Source organism: Pseudophryne corroboree, chromosome 9, assembly GCF_028390025.1.
Source record: "Pseudophryne corroboree isolate aPseCor3 chromosome 9, aPseCor3.hap2, whole genome shotgun sequence".
In the NCBI taxonomy this organism is placed as follows: Eukaryota; Metazoa; Chordata; class Amphibia; order Anura; family Myobatrachidae; genus Pseudophryne; species Pseudophryne corroboree.
This window is the reverse complement of record NC_086452.1, coordinates 411,904,096-411,918,104: the sequence shown is the minus strand read 5'-3', so window position 1 is coordinate 411,918,104 and position 14,009 is coordinate 411,904,096. Positions and strand designations below refer to the sequence as shown.

Here is a 14,009-nt window from a genome sequence, read left to right as displayed (position 1 = left end):
CCACGCTTCTGCATACGCTAGTTCATAAACTAACACCCCGTATGGGATCCCCAATGCCGGTGCAACCGTTTGTGGTCCCTGCAGCTAACCCGCCGTGGGCGGATGATTTATCTGCTCAAATAAAGAAGTTGAACCAGTCCCTGACTACTAAAAAGTCTGACCGTCGCTCGCCTACGTCCAAGTGGTCCTCTAAGCGAGCACTTGTCTTCTCACAATCCACTGCTGTCACTGACACCTCGTCGGATGAAGATGGCACTTACACTGACCCCACAGGTTCTGACTCAGATACGGCTGATGGGGAAGGTGGTTCACATGTGGATGTTCCTGATCTTTTGGAGGCTACTAAGTTAATTTTACAGATTACGGATGATCCCGAGCCATCCGGTCCTCCTAAGAAACCAGATAGGTTCAAGCGTCAGAAGGTGATTAAACAAGTTTTACCTCACTCTGACCACCTAATTGATATACGTCAGGAACCCTGGGAATACCCGGGTACGAAGTTTGTGCCTCAAAAGAATATGCTGGCTCGCTATCCCCTCGCGCCGGAGCTGTCTAAGAATTGGGAAACGCCTCCTCCAGTGGACTCACATGTGGCTAGGATGGTGGTTTCCTCAGCTCTACCGGTCACCACCGTCACGTCTCTAAAAGAGCCTACGGATAAACGTGTGGAGGGCTGTCTGAAAGCGATTTACACCCTCACGGGTGCTGCACAAAGGCCCACTATTGCAGCTACTTGGGCTGCAGAGGCCATTGAAGCATGGGCCTTGGAGTTAGGTGCTGAAATCTCCTCTGACCATGCTAACAATGCTTGTCTTGTATTGTCACAGCTTCTCGTTGTATTAAAGAGGCGGCTTCTGATGCCGGTATCCTGGCAGCCAAGGCCTCTACTACGTCAGTCCTGGCTCGCCAGATATTGTGGCTGAGATCCTGGTCTGTGGATCTGGACTCTAGAAAAACCCTGGAGGTACACCCTTTTAAGGGAGATATTCTGTTTGGGGAGGATTTAAATAAGATTGTGGCTGACTTGGCTACTGCCAAAACTGGCTGTCTGCCAAGTACTGCTCCTTCTGTGTCGAAGGCTAAAGGTACTTCCTTTCGCCCCTTTTGTCCTTCAGGTAAAGCAAAAGGTCAGGCGTACAACAAGCAGGCCCGCACTTCCAAACCTGGTAAGCCTAAGCCCAAAAGAGCCTGGGCGGCCCGTCAGCCAGCTTCCAAGACAGATGAGCCTGCCGCATGACAGGGCGGGCCTCCCTCTGGGGGATCCCAGGGTGGGGGGCCGGCTTCTAGGGTATACCCAGGAATGGTTGAAGACCACTTCAGATGCCTGGGTACGGGAAGTCGTCACTCGAGGTTACGCCATAGCCTTCAAAAACCGACCCCCTCATCGATTTTGCCAGACAGATGTCCCGTTGGACAAGACAAAGGCAAATACTCTACATTCGGTGGTACAGACCCTCCTGGATACAGGAGTCGTCGTACAGGTGCCTCTTGCGCAGAGGGGCCGGGGGTACTATTCTCCGCTGTTTCTAGTCCCGAAACCGAATGGGTCCTCCCGGCCCATTCTCAACCTCAAGGCATTGAACAGGTTTGTGAAGGTTTCCAAGTTCCGGATGGAAACCCTTCGCTCTATAGTTCTGGCCTTGGAACCTGGGGACTACATGGTATCCCTGGATATGCAGGATGCTTACCTGCATATTCCTATAGCAGTGTCTCATCAGCAATACCTGAGTTTTGCGATTGGCAACTGCCATTACCAGTTTCGGGCGTTACCTTTTGGTATAACAACGGCTCCGCAAGTCTTTACAAAAGTCATGGCGGTGATGACGGTGGTACTCCGCCATCAAGGGGTCACGATACTGCCATATTTGGACAACTTGTTTTATCTTGGCAAATTCCCCAGAACTTCTCCTGCGTCATCTAGATGTGACGGTCCGGTTTCTGCAAGCCCACGGGTGGCTCATCAACTGGAAGAAGTCATCCCTGATCCCTGCTCAGAGCATGGTGCATCTGGGAGCACTATTGGACACTCACAACCAGCGGTTGTTCCTGTCTCAGGAGAAAGTCCTGAAACTTCAGGACAGGATTCGTTGCTTCCTATCTCGTCCGCAAGTGTCAATACATTCAGCGATGCAGGTGCTGGGCCTCATGGTGTCAGCATTTGACATGGTGGAGTACGCTCAATTTCACTCTCGCCCTCTCCAGAGGCTGATTCTAGCCAAATGGGACGGCCTGCCTCACCGGATCAGGTCTCAAATGATCTAATTGACTCCGGAGGTCCGTCTGTCGCTGCTCTGGTGGCTCCGGGACCAGCAACTGTGCAGGGGCCGTCTGTTCTGGATATCCGACTGGGTCCTGTTGATGACAGATGCCAGTCTAAGAGGTTGGGGCGCGGTGCTGGAGCGACACTCCCTTCAGGGGCGGTGGACCAAGAAGGAGTCCCTCCTCTCGATCAATATTCTGGAGCTGCGGGCGGTCTTCAATGCCTTGATCCTAGACCAGCATTTAATTCAGAACCGTCCTGTTCAAGTACAGTCAGACAACGCCACCACAGTGGCTTACATAAATCATCAAGGCGGCACTTGAAGCCGCCTAGCAATGAAGGAAGTCTCACGGATTCTACAGTGGGCAGAACGCCATCTACCGGCCATATCAGCAATATTCATTCCGGGAGTCCTGAATTGGGAAGCGGACTTTCTCAGTCGTCAGGACGTGCATACCGGCGAGTGGGGCCTCCATACAGAAGTGTTTCAACTCCTAGTGGAAAGGGGGGGCCTTCCAGACGTAGATCTGATGGCGTCTCGACACAATCACAAGGTTCCGGTCTTCGGAGCAAGGACAAGGGATCCTCAAGCAGCATTCGTGGATGCGCTGGCGGTACCGTGGAGGTTTCGGCTGCCGTACATGTTCCCTCCGGTGTCACTCCTGCCCAGGGTAATTCGGAAGTTCAAGCAAGAAAAAGGAATTCTGCTTCTCATAGCTCCAGCGTGGCCCAGACGGCACTGGTTCTCAGACCTGCAAGGCCTATTGTCAGAGCGTCCAATTTTACTTCCACAACGCCCAGACCTCCTCGTTCAGGGCCCCTGTGTCTACCATGACCTAGCCCGGCTGTCTTTGACGGCGTGGCTCTTGAAGCTTCCGTCTTAAGGGCTAAAGGGTTTTCTGAGGCGGTCATTCAAACTATGTTGCGGGCCCAGAAACCGGCTTCTGCACGGATTTACTACGGGTCTGGCATTCTTACTTTGTTTGGTGTGCATCTAACGATTATGACGCTTCCAAGTTTAGTATAGCCAAGTTGCTGGCTTTTCTTCAGCAGGGTCTGGACTTAGGCCTGCGTCTGGCCTCCCTCAAGGTTCAAATATCTGCCTTGTCGGTGTGGTTTCAGAGAAAAATTGCGACCTTACCTGATGTGCATACCTTTACTCAGGGCGTGTTGCGTATCCAACCTCCTTATGTCCCGCCTGTGGCTCCTTGGGACTTGTCGGTGGTTTTGGAGGCGTTACAAGAGTCTCCGTTTGAACCTCTTGGTTCAGCTGATCTTAAGTGGCTTTCTCTTAAGGTGGTGTTTCTGCTGGCTATTGCTTCAGCTAGATGAGTGTCGGATTTGGGTGCCTTGTCCTGTAGTTCCCCATATCTGATATTTCACCGTGACCGGGCGGTTCTTAGGACTCGTCACGGCTACCTACATAAGGTGGTTTCTTCGTTCCACCTTAATCAAGAGATTGTAGTTCCGGCACTTGTTTCTCCTGATCTGTCTCCCAAAGAGCGGTCTTTGGATGTGGTACAGGCTCTCCGTATCAATGTGAAGAGAACTGCTCCTATTAGGAAATCTGATTCTCTTTTTGTTGTGTTTGGGTTTCACAAACGGGGCTGGCCTGCTCACAAGCAAACTCTGGCCAGATAGATTAGAATGGTGATTGCACATGCTTATGTGAAGGCTGGTCTCTCTGCTCCTGATCACATTAAGGCCCATTCTACTCGGTCTGTTGGACCTTCTTGGGCGGCCCAACATGGTGCGACCCTTGAACAATTGTGCAAGGCGGCTACGTGGTCCCCTGTGAACACATTCATAAGGTTCTATGCCTTCGATACTGCCGCTTCCCAGGATGCTTCCTTTGTACGCAGAGTTCTTGTGCCCGCTACAGTGCAAGGAACTGCTTTAGGACATCCCCTATGTCTATCCTTGTGGAGCCCAGTGTACCCCGCAGCAGAAAACGAGTTTTATAGTAAGAACTTACCTTTGTTAAAACTCTTTCTGCGAGGTACACTGGGCTCCACAAGGCGCCCACCCTGACGCACTTAGCTTCTTTGGGTTGGTATGGCATTACCCGCTGACATTTCTCCTGTCGGGAGAGTGTGGTGTTTGTGGGAATTGGCAGTTGTCGTCTCTTTTACTTGCTACTGCATTGGGCTGGTTAACAAAACTGAGCTCCTGTGCACGGAGGCGGGGTGATATAGGAGGCGGCGCTATGCATCTTGGGAAGAAGGTCAAAGCTTTTGAGCCTGTTGGTGCTTCGGATCAAGATCCTACTCTACACCCCTATGTCTATCATTGTGGAGCCCAGTGTACCTCGCAGAAAGAGTTTTAACAAAGGTAAGTTCTTACCATAAAACCCGTTTTGCCATCTATAAGAATGGATCATAGAGAATATCAGTGCCAGGCAGCCGTTGCAGAGGAGCAGGTAGCAGCAGGAACTGAGGCTAGGGGAGTGTAATCAGGGCCGGTTCAGGGGCTTTTTGCGCCCCGGGTGGCAATAGGGGTGTGGCTTCATACAGGGGGCGTGGTCAGTTATGCCCCCTGTACAGTAGTAGCGCCGCTTAAATCATGTGCGGTGCGCGATGACGTCATCGCGCACCGCACATCATTACAGTAAAGGTCCTCTCCACGAAGGGAAACTAGACGCGTAGCTTCTAGTTTCCCTTCACAGCGGGCAGCGGCAGTGGACCGAGTGGGCAGCGGGGGGCACAGCAGCAGCGGATCTTGCCATGGTGCGGCGCCCTCCGGATGGCGGCGCCCCGGGCAAAAGTCCTGCTTGCCCGTGGCAAGATCCGCTACTGAGTGTAATGTGATTTAAGCCCAACAACAGTGCCCATTCAAGCGCCACTCTAAGGATATATGCGCTGTCTAGTGCTATTGGGCTGTATAGTGTGTACGTAAGTGAACTGTATTATCATCTCACCACTTACATTGCTTTACGTGACTCCTAGCATTACCTGAGTACTGATAAGGGAGAGACAGTGACTTTAATGTAGTGCCAGCAGTTATTAGTCCTCAAAGAATAATTGCATAATAGAGGAGTACTGAACACTGAGGAGTAGTGAGATCAGTACCCAGAACGATTTTAGAAGGCCAAGCAAAGGTTTACAAGCAGCAGCAGCAGAAGCACATAAAAGTGGGCCTACAGGATACCCTATAAGCAGAGACTGCTAACAGCAAGGAGCTGAATTAACCCTATATGTTCTACAGCCAAATGTGCTGGTGTAAAATAGAGAAAGCAGCATAGAATATTTTAGGCCTCATTAATTCAGATGTATTATAATTAAATTGAGAAGCTGTGGGAAAGAACTGGCATTTGAACTGTATTTGACTACCCAGTATAAAGGGAAAGGATATTCAGGAACTGAGGCTGTGAATATATTTCAACTAGTGCATTTAGCCAGGACTCACAGTTTTAATCTTTAGGAAAGAAAGGATATACGTGCGTCGTGTATGCCCTATTTGCCTACTCTCTCGGAAACTGCGGGAGGCTCCCGTTCACGGGTCCGTGGAGTGGGGAAGGGGTTAAAATAATGCAAATTGTGTAATTTTAGCCTCGCCCCTTCCCGCGGACCCGCGGATCGCGGCGTTTTCCAGATGTGGGGGCGGGGCTTGATGATGTCACAGCCCGTCCCCTGAAGTCTCCTGCAGCATCTCCTCTCTGGGCTTCTCATTCAAAGTAGGTAAGTATGGTGTATGCTTGTTTTACAAAATATATATATATATATATATATATATATATATACACAGGGAGAAAACGTTGGTGGCACTCAAGCAGGCTTAATAGATGCAAAGATAAAATTCCTTTATTTGCCTACATGTTTCGGGGAAAAGCACCCCGTCCTCAGGGCTTAGACAACAATAAAAGCATACACATATAACACTTAAATACACCACAGACAAAAGACATTAGTGCAGAGATTGTACTCACCTGTCCTCACGGCGCTGCCGCCCGTCCGCACACGCTGCACGCTTCCGTGTCGCTGAGCGATGACGTCACGGTGCGCCGCGGGGCAGGGAGATCGTCATAGAAACCAACAGTAATCAGTTACAGGCGTCCAGAGAGCCTGTGCGAAAAACATACAGAAATAAAAATACAATATAAGACAACACATTTAAAATACATATAAACCATCGTTTAGGGAGAGATCCTAACAATACCTAGCTAACATCAAATTTTTAACTCAATAATAACATATTAAATTCCTCTGTTGCTAAACGAACAGGATGATTACAATTAGCAGATAGCAATTAACCCCTCCACTACAAGCAAGATATAGAAATACCTAAATAATTATATGACCTTAAAGAAAACATTGTAGTCCCAGGTTTTCATTAAGGCCACCAGGGGATAGTGTTCCCAACTTAAAGATCCAATGGGACTCCTTCTGTAAAAGTAATCTATCCCTATTGCCACCCCTCAGCGAAATGGGGGTAGGATCAATGAGGATAGCCCGAATGCTAGCCACCCCATGTTTAGCTGTCAAGCAGTGACGCGCAAAAGGCTGATCACTCGTGCCCTTCTCAAATGCTTTTTTGATGGCACTCCTGTGAAGCGCCATCCTTTCTCTAAACTGTCGTATGGTCTTGCCTACATAGGCAAGACCACACGGACACGTGAGCAAATATATTACGTGAGTAGTAGTGCAGGTAAGGCGATGTCTAATAGGGATTTTATGACCTGTTTGAGGATGGTTAAACGTGGTGCCAGTTTGCAAAGTATTGCACGTGGCACAACCGAGACACCTATAGCACCCCATCTTAGGTCTAAGGAAATGGGCTTGGTTACATTTAGCCATATTGGTAACATCAAGGCGAACTATATGATCCCCTATATTGTTACCCCTAGTATGACTGGGTAACAATCTAGTGTTGGATAGATTACTCAAAGCAGTTTCTGTTTGTATAATGGGCCACAGTTGTTTGGCCTTGCTCACTATTCGTTTTGAACTCGTAGTGAATCTGCTCACCCATGGTAATCTGTCTGCTGCTTTTTTCTGGTCAGACCTGGGATTTAATAATTGTTGTCTAGGGATACGAAGGACTGCCGCCTTTGATTTTTCAAGTTCCCTAATGGGATACCCCCTTTGTGCAAATCTCAATAGCATTTCATTGAGGGCCCTATTGGTCTCCTGAGGGTCTGACGTAATACGCCGTACTCGCAAAAATTGTGAGTACGGTAACCCTTTCTTTAATGCCAATGGATGGAAACTTTGATAATTCAAAAATGTATTTCTATCAGTGTTCTTAACAAAAAGTGAGGTACTAAGCTGACCAGAGTTAAGAGTAATAGAAACATCCAAGAAATTGATTTGCTTATCGTCAATCACATATGTAAATTTCACTACATGTTCAGATGCATTATGTTGCTCCCACAGCCTAGTTAGCTTCTCCCTAGAACCACCCCAACAGACCAGAAGATCATCGATGTAGCGCCTGTAGTAAATCACATGGGGCTTAACAGAAGGGTCAAGATAAAACATAGTATTTTCAAGATGGTACATGAAGGCATTGGCGTACGATGGGGCCACAGCGGACCCCATCGCACACCCAGATGACTGCAAATAAAAATCCCCATTAAAGATGAAATAATTTCTCTTCAAGACCAAATTCAATAAATGCAAAAAGAAAGACACTTCTGGGCCCTGGTATAAAGCATTACCTTCAATAAGTGCTCTTACTGCCTCCACACCTGCATCATGTGGGATGCAGGTGTAGAGGCTGGTAACATCAGCACTACACAACAGAGTATTATTGGGTATCGACTCTAATCGCTGTAATTGCAACAAGAGAGACGATGTGTCCTTTAGAAAGGAGGGCAGAGCTTGAACACAGGGATTAAGATAGGCATCCAGGTAGACCGCAATGGGCTGGTATAACGAACCCCTTGCTGACACAATTGGTCGACCTGGAGGATTCTCCAGGGTCTTGTGTACTTTCGGCAAGGTATAAAAAAGCGGTACTACCGGGAAATCTACCGTAAGGGCAGTGCAAACATCTTGAGATATAATGCCCAACCCGCTGGATTCTTTTAAGTAGATGTCCAGCTCTTTTTTAAATTCCTTAGTAGGATCTTTGTTGAGACGGGAATATACAGACGAATCCCTTAGTTGACGTTCACATTCAGCAATGTAAGCCCCAATGTCTTGAACAACTATGGACCCACCCTTATCAGCCTTCCGAATTATGATGTCAGTTCTAGTAGACAAGTTTTTTAGTGTGGTGCGTTCTTCAAAGGTGAGATTGGGGTATACTGGCTCATTCATAGCCTGCACACCTTCTAGCTCTACCATACGGATAAATGTCCTGATCGACGAATTCTGACTGGGGGGGTCAAATTGAGATTTGGGGGCTATTTTCAAAAGCTGTGTCGGTATTTCTAGAGAGGCCACCTCCCGAGGTGTCTGTCGAGAGGCTCTGCTATTGAAGTATTCCTTTCGCTTCAACGTCCTATTTAGCCGATAAATATCAGCCTTCCATTCCAATGGGTCTGGGATCGTTGTAGGGACAAAGGAAAGTCCTTTAGCCAAAAGGCCATATTCTTGATCGGAGAGAGGAGTTGATGAAAGGTTGAAGACAAGCTCCTTTGGTGACGTGGCGGTCTTAGATTGTATGATCCTTTGATTTTGTTTGGACCTCCTCGTCCTCTGCCGCGACCGCTTGTGGGATTGCGATTGGGGCGTCCTTGGGCCCCCATCTGGGGCTGTCCTAAAGGGACCGCTCTTTCAGTCGATGTTGATAGTGCCGAGGTCATATCCGAATCACTCGCGGAGGATGACATACCAGGTTGTTCCCTGCGTCGCCAATTTTGCTGTCGGCGTCTAGAGGAGAATTGTTGCTGATTAGATCTTGAACTACCCAACCAAGAGTAAACCTGCCTTTGTGCATAGTCTCTTTGGACTTTAGCAAGTTTATCTTTTTTGAACCGTATGAGGTCCTGTCGATATTTTTCCATCTGGGTGTTCAGTTTATTCATCCAATCAGTCTGTGTATCCGCACTGATGGTGGTTTTGTGCTGTAACTCAAAAGATTGGATCTGCTCTTTAACCAAATTTAGTTCCCGGGTAGATTCCTCCACTACCAGCAGAATAAGGTCCATCGAGCACTTATTCAGAATTGCCACCCACCGGCGACAAAATTGTGCACTATAACGGCCTATCGTCGGCGAGTTGGATATCCTAAAACCACGGGGAATTAAATTACTCCGGTAATAGTCGGAGAGCGTAATACCGTGATACATAAAATCACACTCCCTTTGTTTTAATTTTATCCATTGTCGGTACAGCTCCTCATTTGTATTGGGCACCGTCTCATCCACCAACCTCCTTTCCACAAGAATTGCATTAGCTTCTGCATCAGAGAAGCTTAAACGTTCACGTGCATCCTGATGCACTAAATCAAGTGTGGCATCCATATCAGAATTATGCTCCATGATGCCACAAGCAGCTTGATCACAGCTAAACATGGGGTGGCTAGCATTCGGGCTATCCTCATTGATCATACCCCCATTTCGCTGAGGGGTGGCAATAGGGATAGATTACTTTTACAGAAGGAGTCCCGTTGGATCTTTAAGTTGGGAACACTATCCCCTGGTGGCCTTAATGAAAACCTGGGACTACAATGTTTTCTTTAAGGTCATATAATTATTTAGGTATTTCTATATCTTGCTTGTAGTGGAGGGGTTAATTGCTATCTGCTAATTGTAATCATCCTGTTCGTTTAGCAACAGAGGAATTTAATATGTTATTATTGAGTTAAAAATTTGATGTTAGCTAGGTATTGTTAGGATCTCTCCCTAAACGATGGTTTATATGTATTTTAAATGTGTTGTCTTATATTGTATTTTTATTTCTGTATGTTTTTCGCACAGGCTCTCTGGACGCCTGTAACTGATTACTGTTGGTTTCTATGACGATCTCCCTGCCCCGCGGCGCACCGTGACGTCATCGCTCAGCAACACGGAAGCGTGCAGCGTGTGCGGACGGGCGGCAGCGCCGTGAGGACAGGTGAGTACAATCTCTGCACTAATGTCTTTTGTCTGTGGCGTATTTAAGTGTTATATGTGTATGCTTTTATTGTTGTCTAAGCCCTGAGGACGGGGTGCTTTTCCCCGAAACATGTAGGCAAATAAAGGAATTTTATCTTTGCATCTATTAAGCCTGCTTGAGTGCCACCAACGTTTACTCCCTATGTTTGTCAATCGCTGACCTGGAGGGCACCGCAGCAAAGGAATCTGTCCATATATATTGGGAGTGCCGGTATGACTTTGGAATTATATATATATACAGTATATGGCCACAGCTCTACCAAGTGAACACGACTGCTAAGGTTAACGATATCAGTTTTAGTGCTGGATCAAACTGCTACAGTTGCATTACACCGAGGAGAGGAAACAACTTCAAGTCTAGACTATTGCTAGTGTTTTTCTACTTATATACTAAAGAGATACTTTCTACTTGTCAGCTAAAAGGGAAAACAATAATAAATAAGGAAACAATGCCCCCTACACATTTGGCTATATGCCGCCAAGCTGCCCGACGGTGGATACGGGCGACCCGGCGGCGAGGGGGAGGTGACGGGGGGGGGGGGGGGGGTTGAAGTTTCTTCACTCCCCCCGTCACCCGGCTCCATAGCAGTGCATGCTAATATGGACAATCTCGTCCATATTGGCCTGCACGCATCGTTCATCATTGGTGCCTACACACTAAACAATATGAATGAGTTCTCGATCATTAATGAACGAGAACGTTGATATCGTTTAGTAAAATCTATTAGTGTGTAGGCCCTTATGTAGCACAGTAGTGGAGGGTGTAGTAGGGTATGACGGCGGCCGGGCTCCCGGCGACCAGCATACCGGCGCTGGAATCCCGACCGCCGGCATACCGACAGCTGGGCGAGCGCAAATGAGCCCCTTGCGGGCTCTCTGCGCTTGCCACGCTGTGGGCTTGGTGGCGCGCTGTATTCTCCCTCCAGGGGGGTCGTGGACCCCCAAGAGGGAGAAAAGATGTCAGTATGCCGGCGGCTGGGATTCCGCCGCTGGTATGCTGGTCGTCAGGGAGCCCGGCCGCCGGCAAACAGAAGACCACCCATAGTGGATATTAACTACTACATAGATAGACAGAGTTGAGTAACATCTTTACTGTTCAAAGGAGAATTACTACATCAAAAGATATTATTAGTTCATCTCCATTTAATACGTTTTAACTGTTTCAAAGTCATGGAAATTATGGGCCCCAACAGTGCACAACTACATTAAGAGTACTCGGGTCACTCATTCTCTGTTGAGAAAAGGAGAGTTTTTTGTATTGCATGTAAATCTTATATGTATAGGTATTTGGGGAAATATAGGGAATGTATTACCTTTCGTCATGTTGGACAAAATGCATTGATGTCTAAAGGGTTGCTGTGAAATTATACTGTTATACTTACCGCTTACTTTGTGAAGTGGAATTTAACCCATGGAATCTGGAAAAAGAAGAACAGGGATAATACAAATGGTAAATGTGTAATTAAATTAAATAAGTACACATGTACACAATCCTGAGAGTAGGCTTACCCGAGCAAGCCTAAATATAGTATCACGGCTTGGGTGGAAGCACATTCAATATTTCTAGGGTAACCATTCAATATATAGGCGCCAACAGAGGGTTACAATAGCATAAGCAGTTGATGATCTTGATATGTCAGTTAGTTAATTCATTGTGCAACAGTGCTCAGGTTTGGGATTATTTGGTCATTTAAATCTGATGACCTCATATGGAGGTGTTTAGGTTTGAGATTCTGGGTCTTCACAAGTGGCTCTTTTGTGACAGCACCAGGGGCCACAAATTAGCTTTATCATACCTCCTAACATTGCTGTGGATTATATAGGGATCGCAAGTACGCCATAAGCATGTGTGTCTGAAAGGGGGGTGGGGCCTTAATGTTAAGGGGCATGGCCATGCTGCACCCCCCAATTTGCATCACTGATATGATTACAATCCAGGCATGAACTGATCTTCTAACCACAGCAAGACTGGCTATCTGGCACTTCTGGCAAATGCCGATGGCCAGATGAGCTGGTCCTGCCACACAGAGACTGCCACACAGGACCATGGCCACGCCCTCTTTGCCTGTGACCGTGCCCACCCTTGTCGTGTTTCACAGCCCCAGTTCATCTTTGCTCTAACTACCTTTGCTCTAACTACCAAACGCAAGTGCATTATAAGGGGAGATGTATCAGACCTTCGAGAGAGATAAAGCATACTTACCTACTCTCATGGGTGTTGCAGGAGAAGTTGTCTGTACTCTATAACAACCAATTATCTTGTACCTATCGTTTTATAGAATGTACTTAATAAATGCTAGCTAGAATCTGATTGGTTACTTTGGACAACTTCACCACTTCTCCACTCTCTTTGATACATTATTATCACAAAACAGCATCTTCAATAATCTGCTTTACTTTTTTCCAGTGGAGAATTGACATTTTTTAGAGAAGGGGTTTTCAACCTGCACTACACAACACAATCTCTAGCTCCCCATGCCATTTACTGTATGTTTGGAAAAGGTTTGTGTACTGTCCACTGCAGTAGCGGATCTTGCTATGGGCACACAGGATTTTTGCCTGGGGCGCCGCCTTCCGGAGGGCATCGCCGCAGTGGCAAGATCCGCTACTGGTGGTACTCCCCGGTGCTGTGCTGTGCGGTGCTGTGCTGTCACTGCTGTGCGCGATGATGTAATCGCGCACCGCAAGGCACTGTGGGACCGGCACATAGACGCTAGGGGTCATAATAGTGTCTATGCTGTGCTATGGGAGAGACGTCATGACGTCTCTCCCATAGATCCGAGGAGCGGCGCCGGCGGCCGGAGACGAAGGTCAGCAGCGTTCGGGAATCAGGAGCGGGGATGGTGAGTATTCATTAATTAATTTTTGTTTTATTTATTTTTTTGTAAGTGGGACAACTCTACTGGGGGCACAAACGGGGGCACAACTCTACTGGGGACCCAAACAGGGGCACAACTCTACAGGGGCAATACTGACAATGCCCCTTTATGAAGCCACATCCCTATTTTCGCCTGGAGCGCCACAAGGGCTAGAACCGGCCCTGGTCCACTGACAAACTAGTAAATAATTATTTTATACTATTTTATACAATTGTGCTTTAAAACTTGAATAAAAATACTTGTAGCCACCAGCAAAGTCATACATTAACTAATGTTATTTTGGCATTTAAAGCTGACACCAAAGTTGGACAAGTGACTGCTACAGATAAAGATCGCCCAAGCTGCATAACGTATAATATACGCGACGGCAACACTGGAGTTATTGATTTATTTTGGATAAACCCAAAGTCTGGAAGCATTCAATTAGTGACCCGGCTAGATTATGAGGTTCAGCCATCACACACGTTGACTATTGAGGCTACAGACTGTGACCCCATCAAACCTCGTACAGCTCTGGCAACAGTAAGTAATTGATGTGTCATTTTGTGATTTATATGAACTTGTGTAGTCATGTGACTGATTTATCTATATGAGTGGTTCCCGGTCCTCAAACCAACCTAACAGTCCTGGTTATAAGGCTCTGTTTGCATCTGATATCAGACTGGAGGGGAGATGTTACAAGCTGTGGAGAGATATAAAGTGTAGATGTATCGAATAGGGATGGCCATCAACCATCAACAATTCAAGATCATTGATGGTTTATGGCCAGTGGCAAATACTTTTGCCATTGATGGTGGATAAACAGATAGTTTTCCGCCATCGATGGTAC

General features: G+C 47.2%; 1 protein-coding gene across 3 annotated transcripts in view; it reads left to right on the top strand.

Annotated features, from left to right (window-relative positions):
• Positions 1–14,009, top strand: part of LOC134958358 (cadherin-related family member 3-like) — a 419,058-nt gene that overhangs the window by 315,806 nt on the left and 89,243 nt on the right. For all 3 annotated transcript variants that reach the window (XM_063940905.1, XM_063940906.1, XM_063940907.1), the window contains exon 13: positions 13,473–13,702. In XM_063940905.1, coding sequence (XP_063796975.1) covers positions 13,473–13,702 — 230 coding nt within the window. The remainder of the gene's footprint in view (positions 1–13,472; positions 13,703–14,009) is intronic.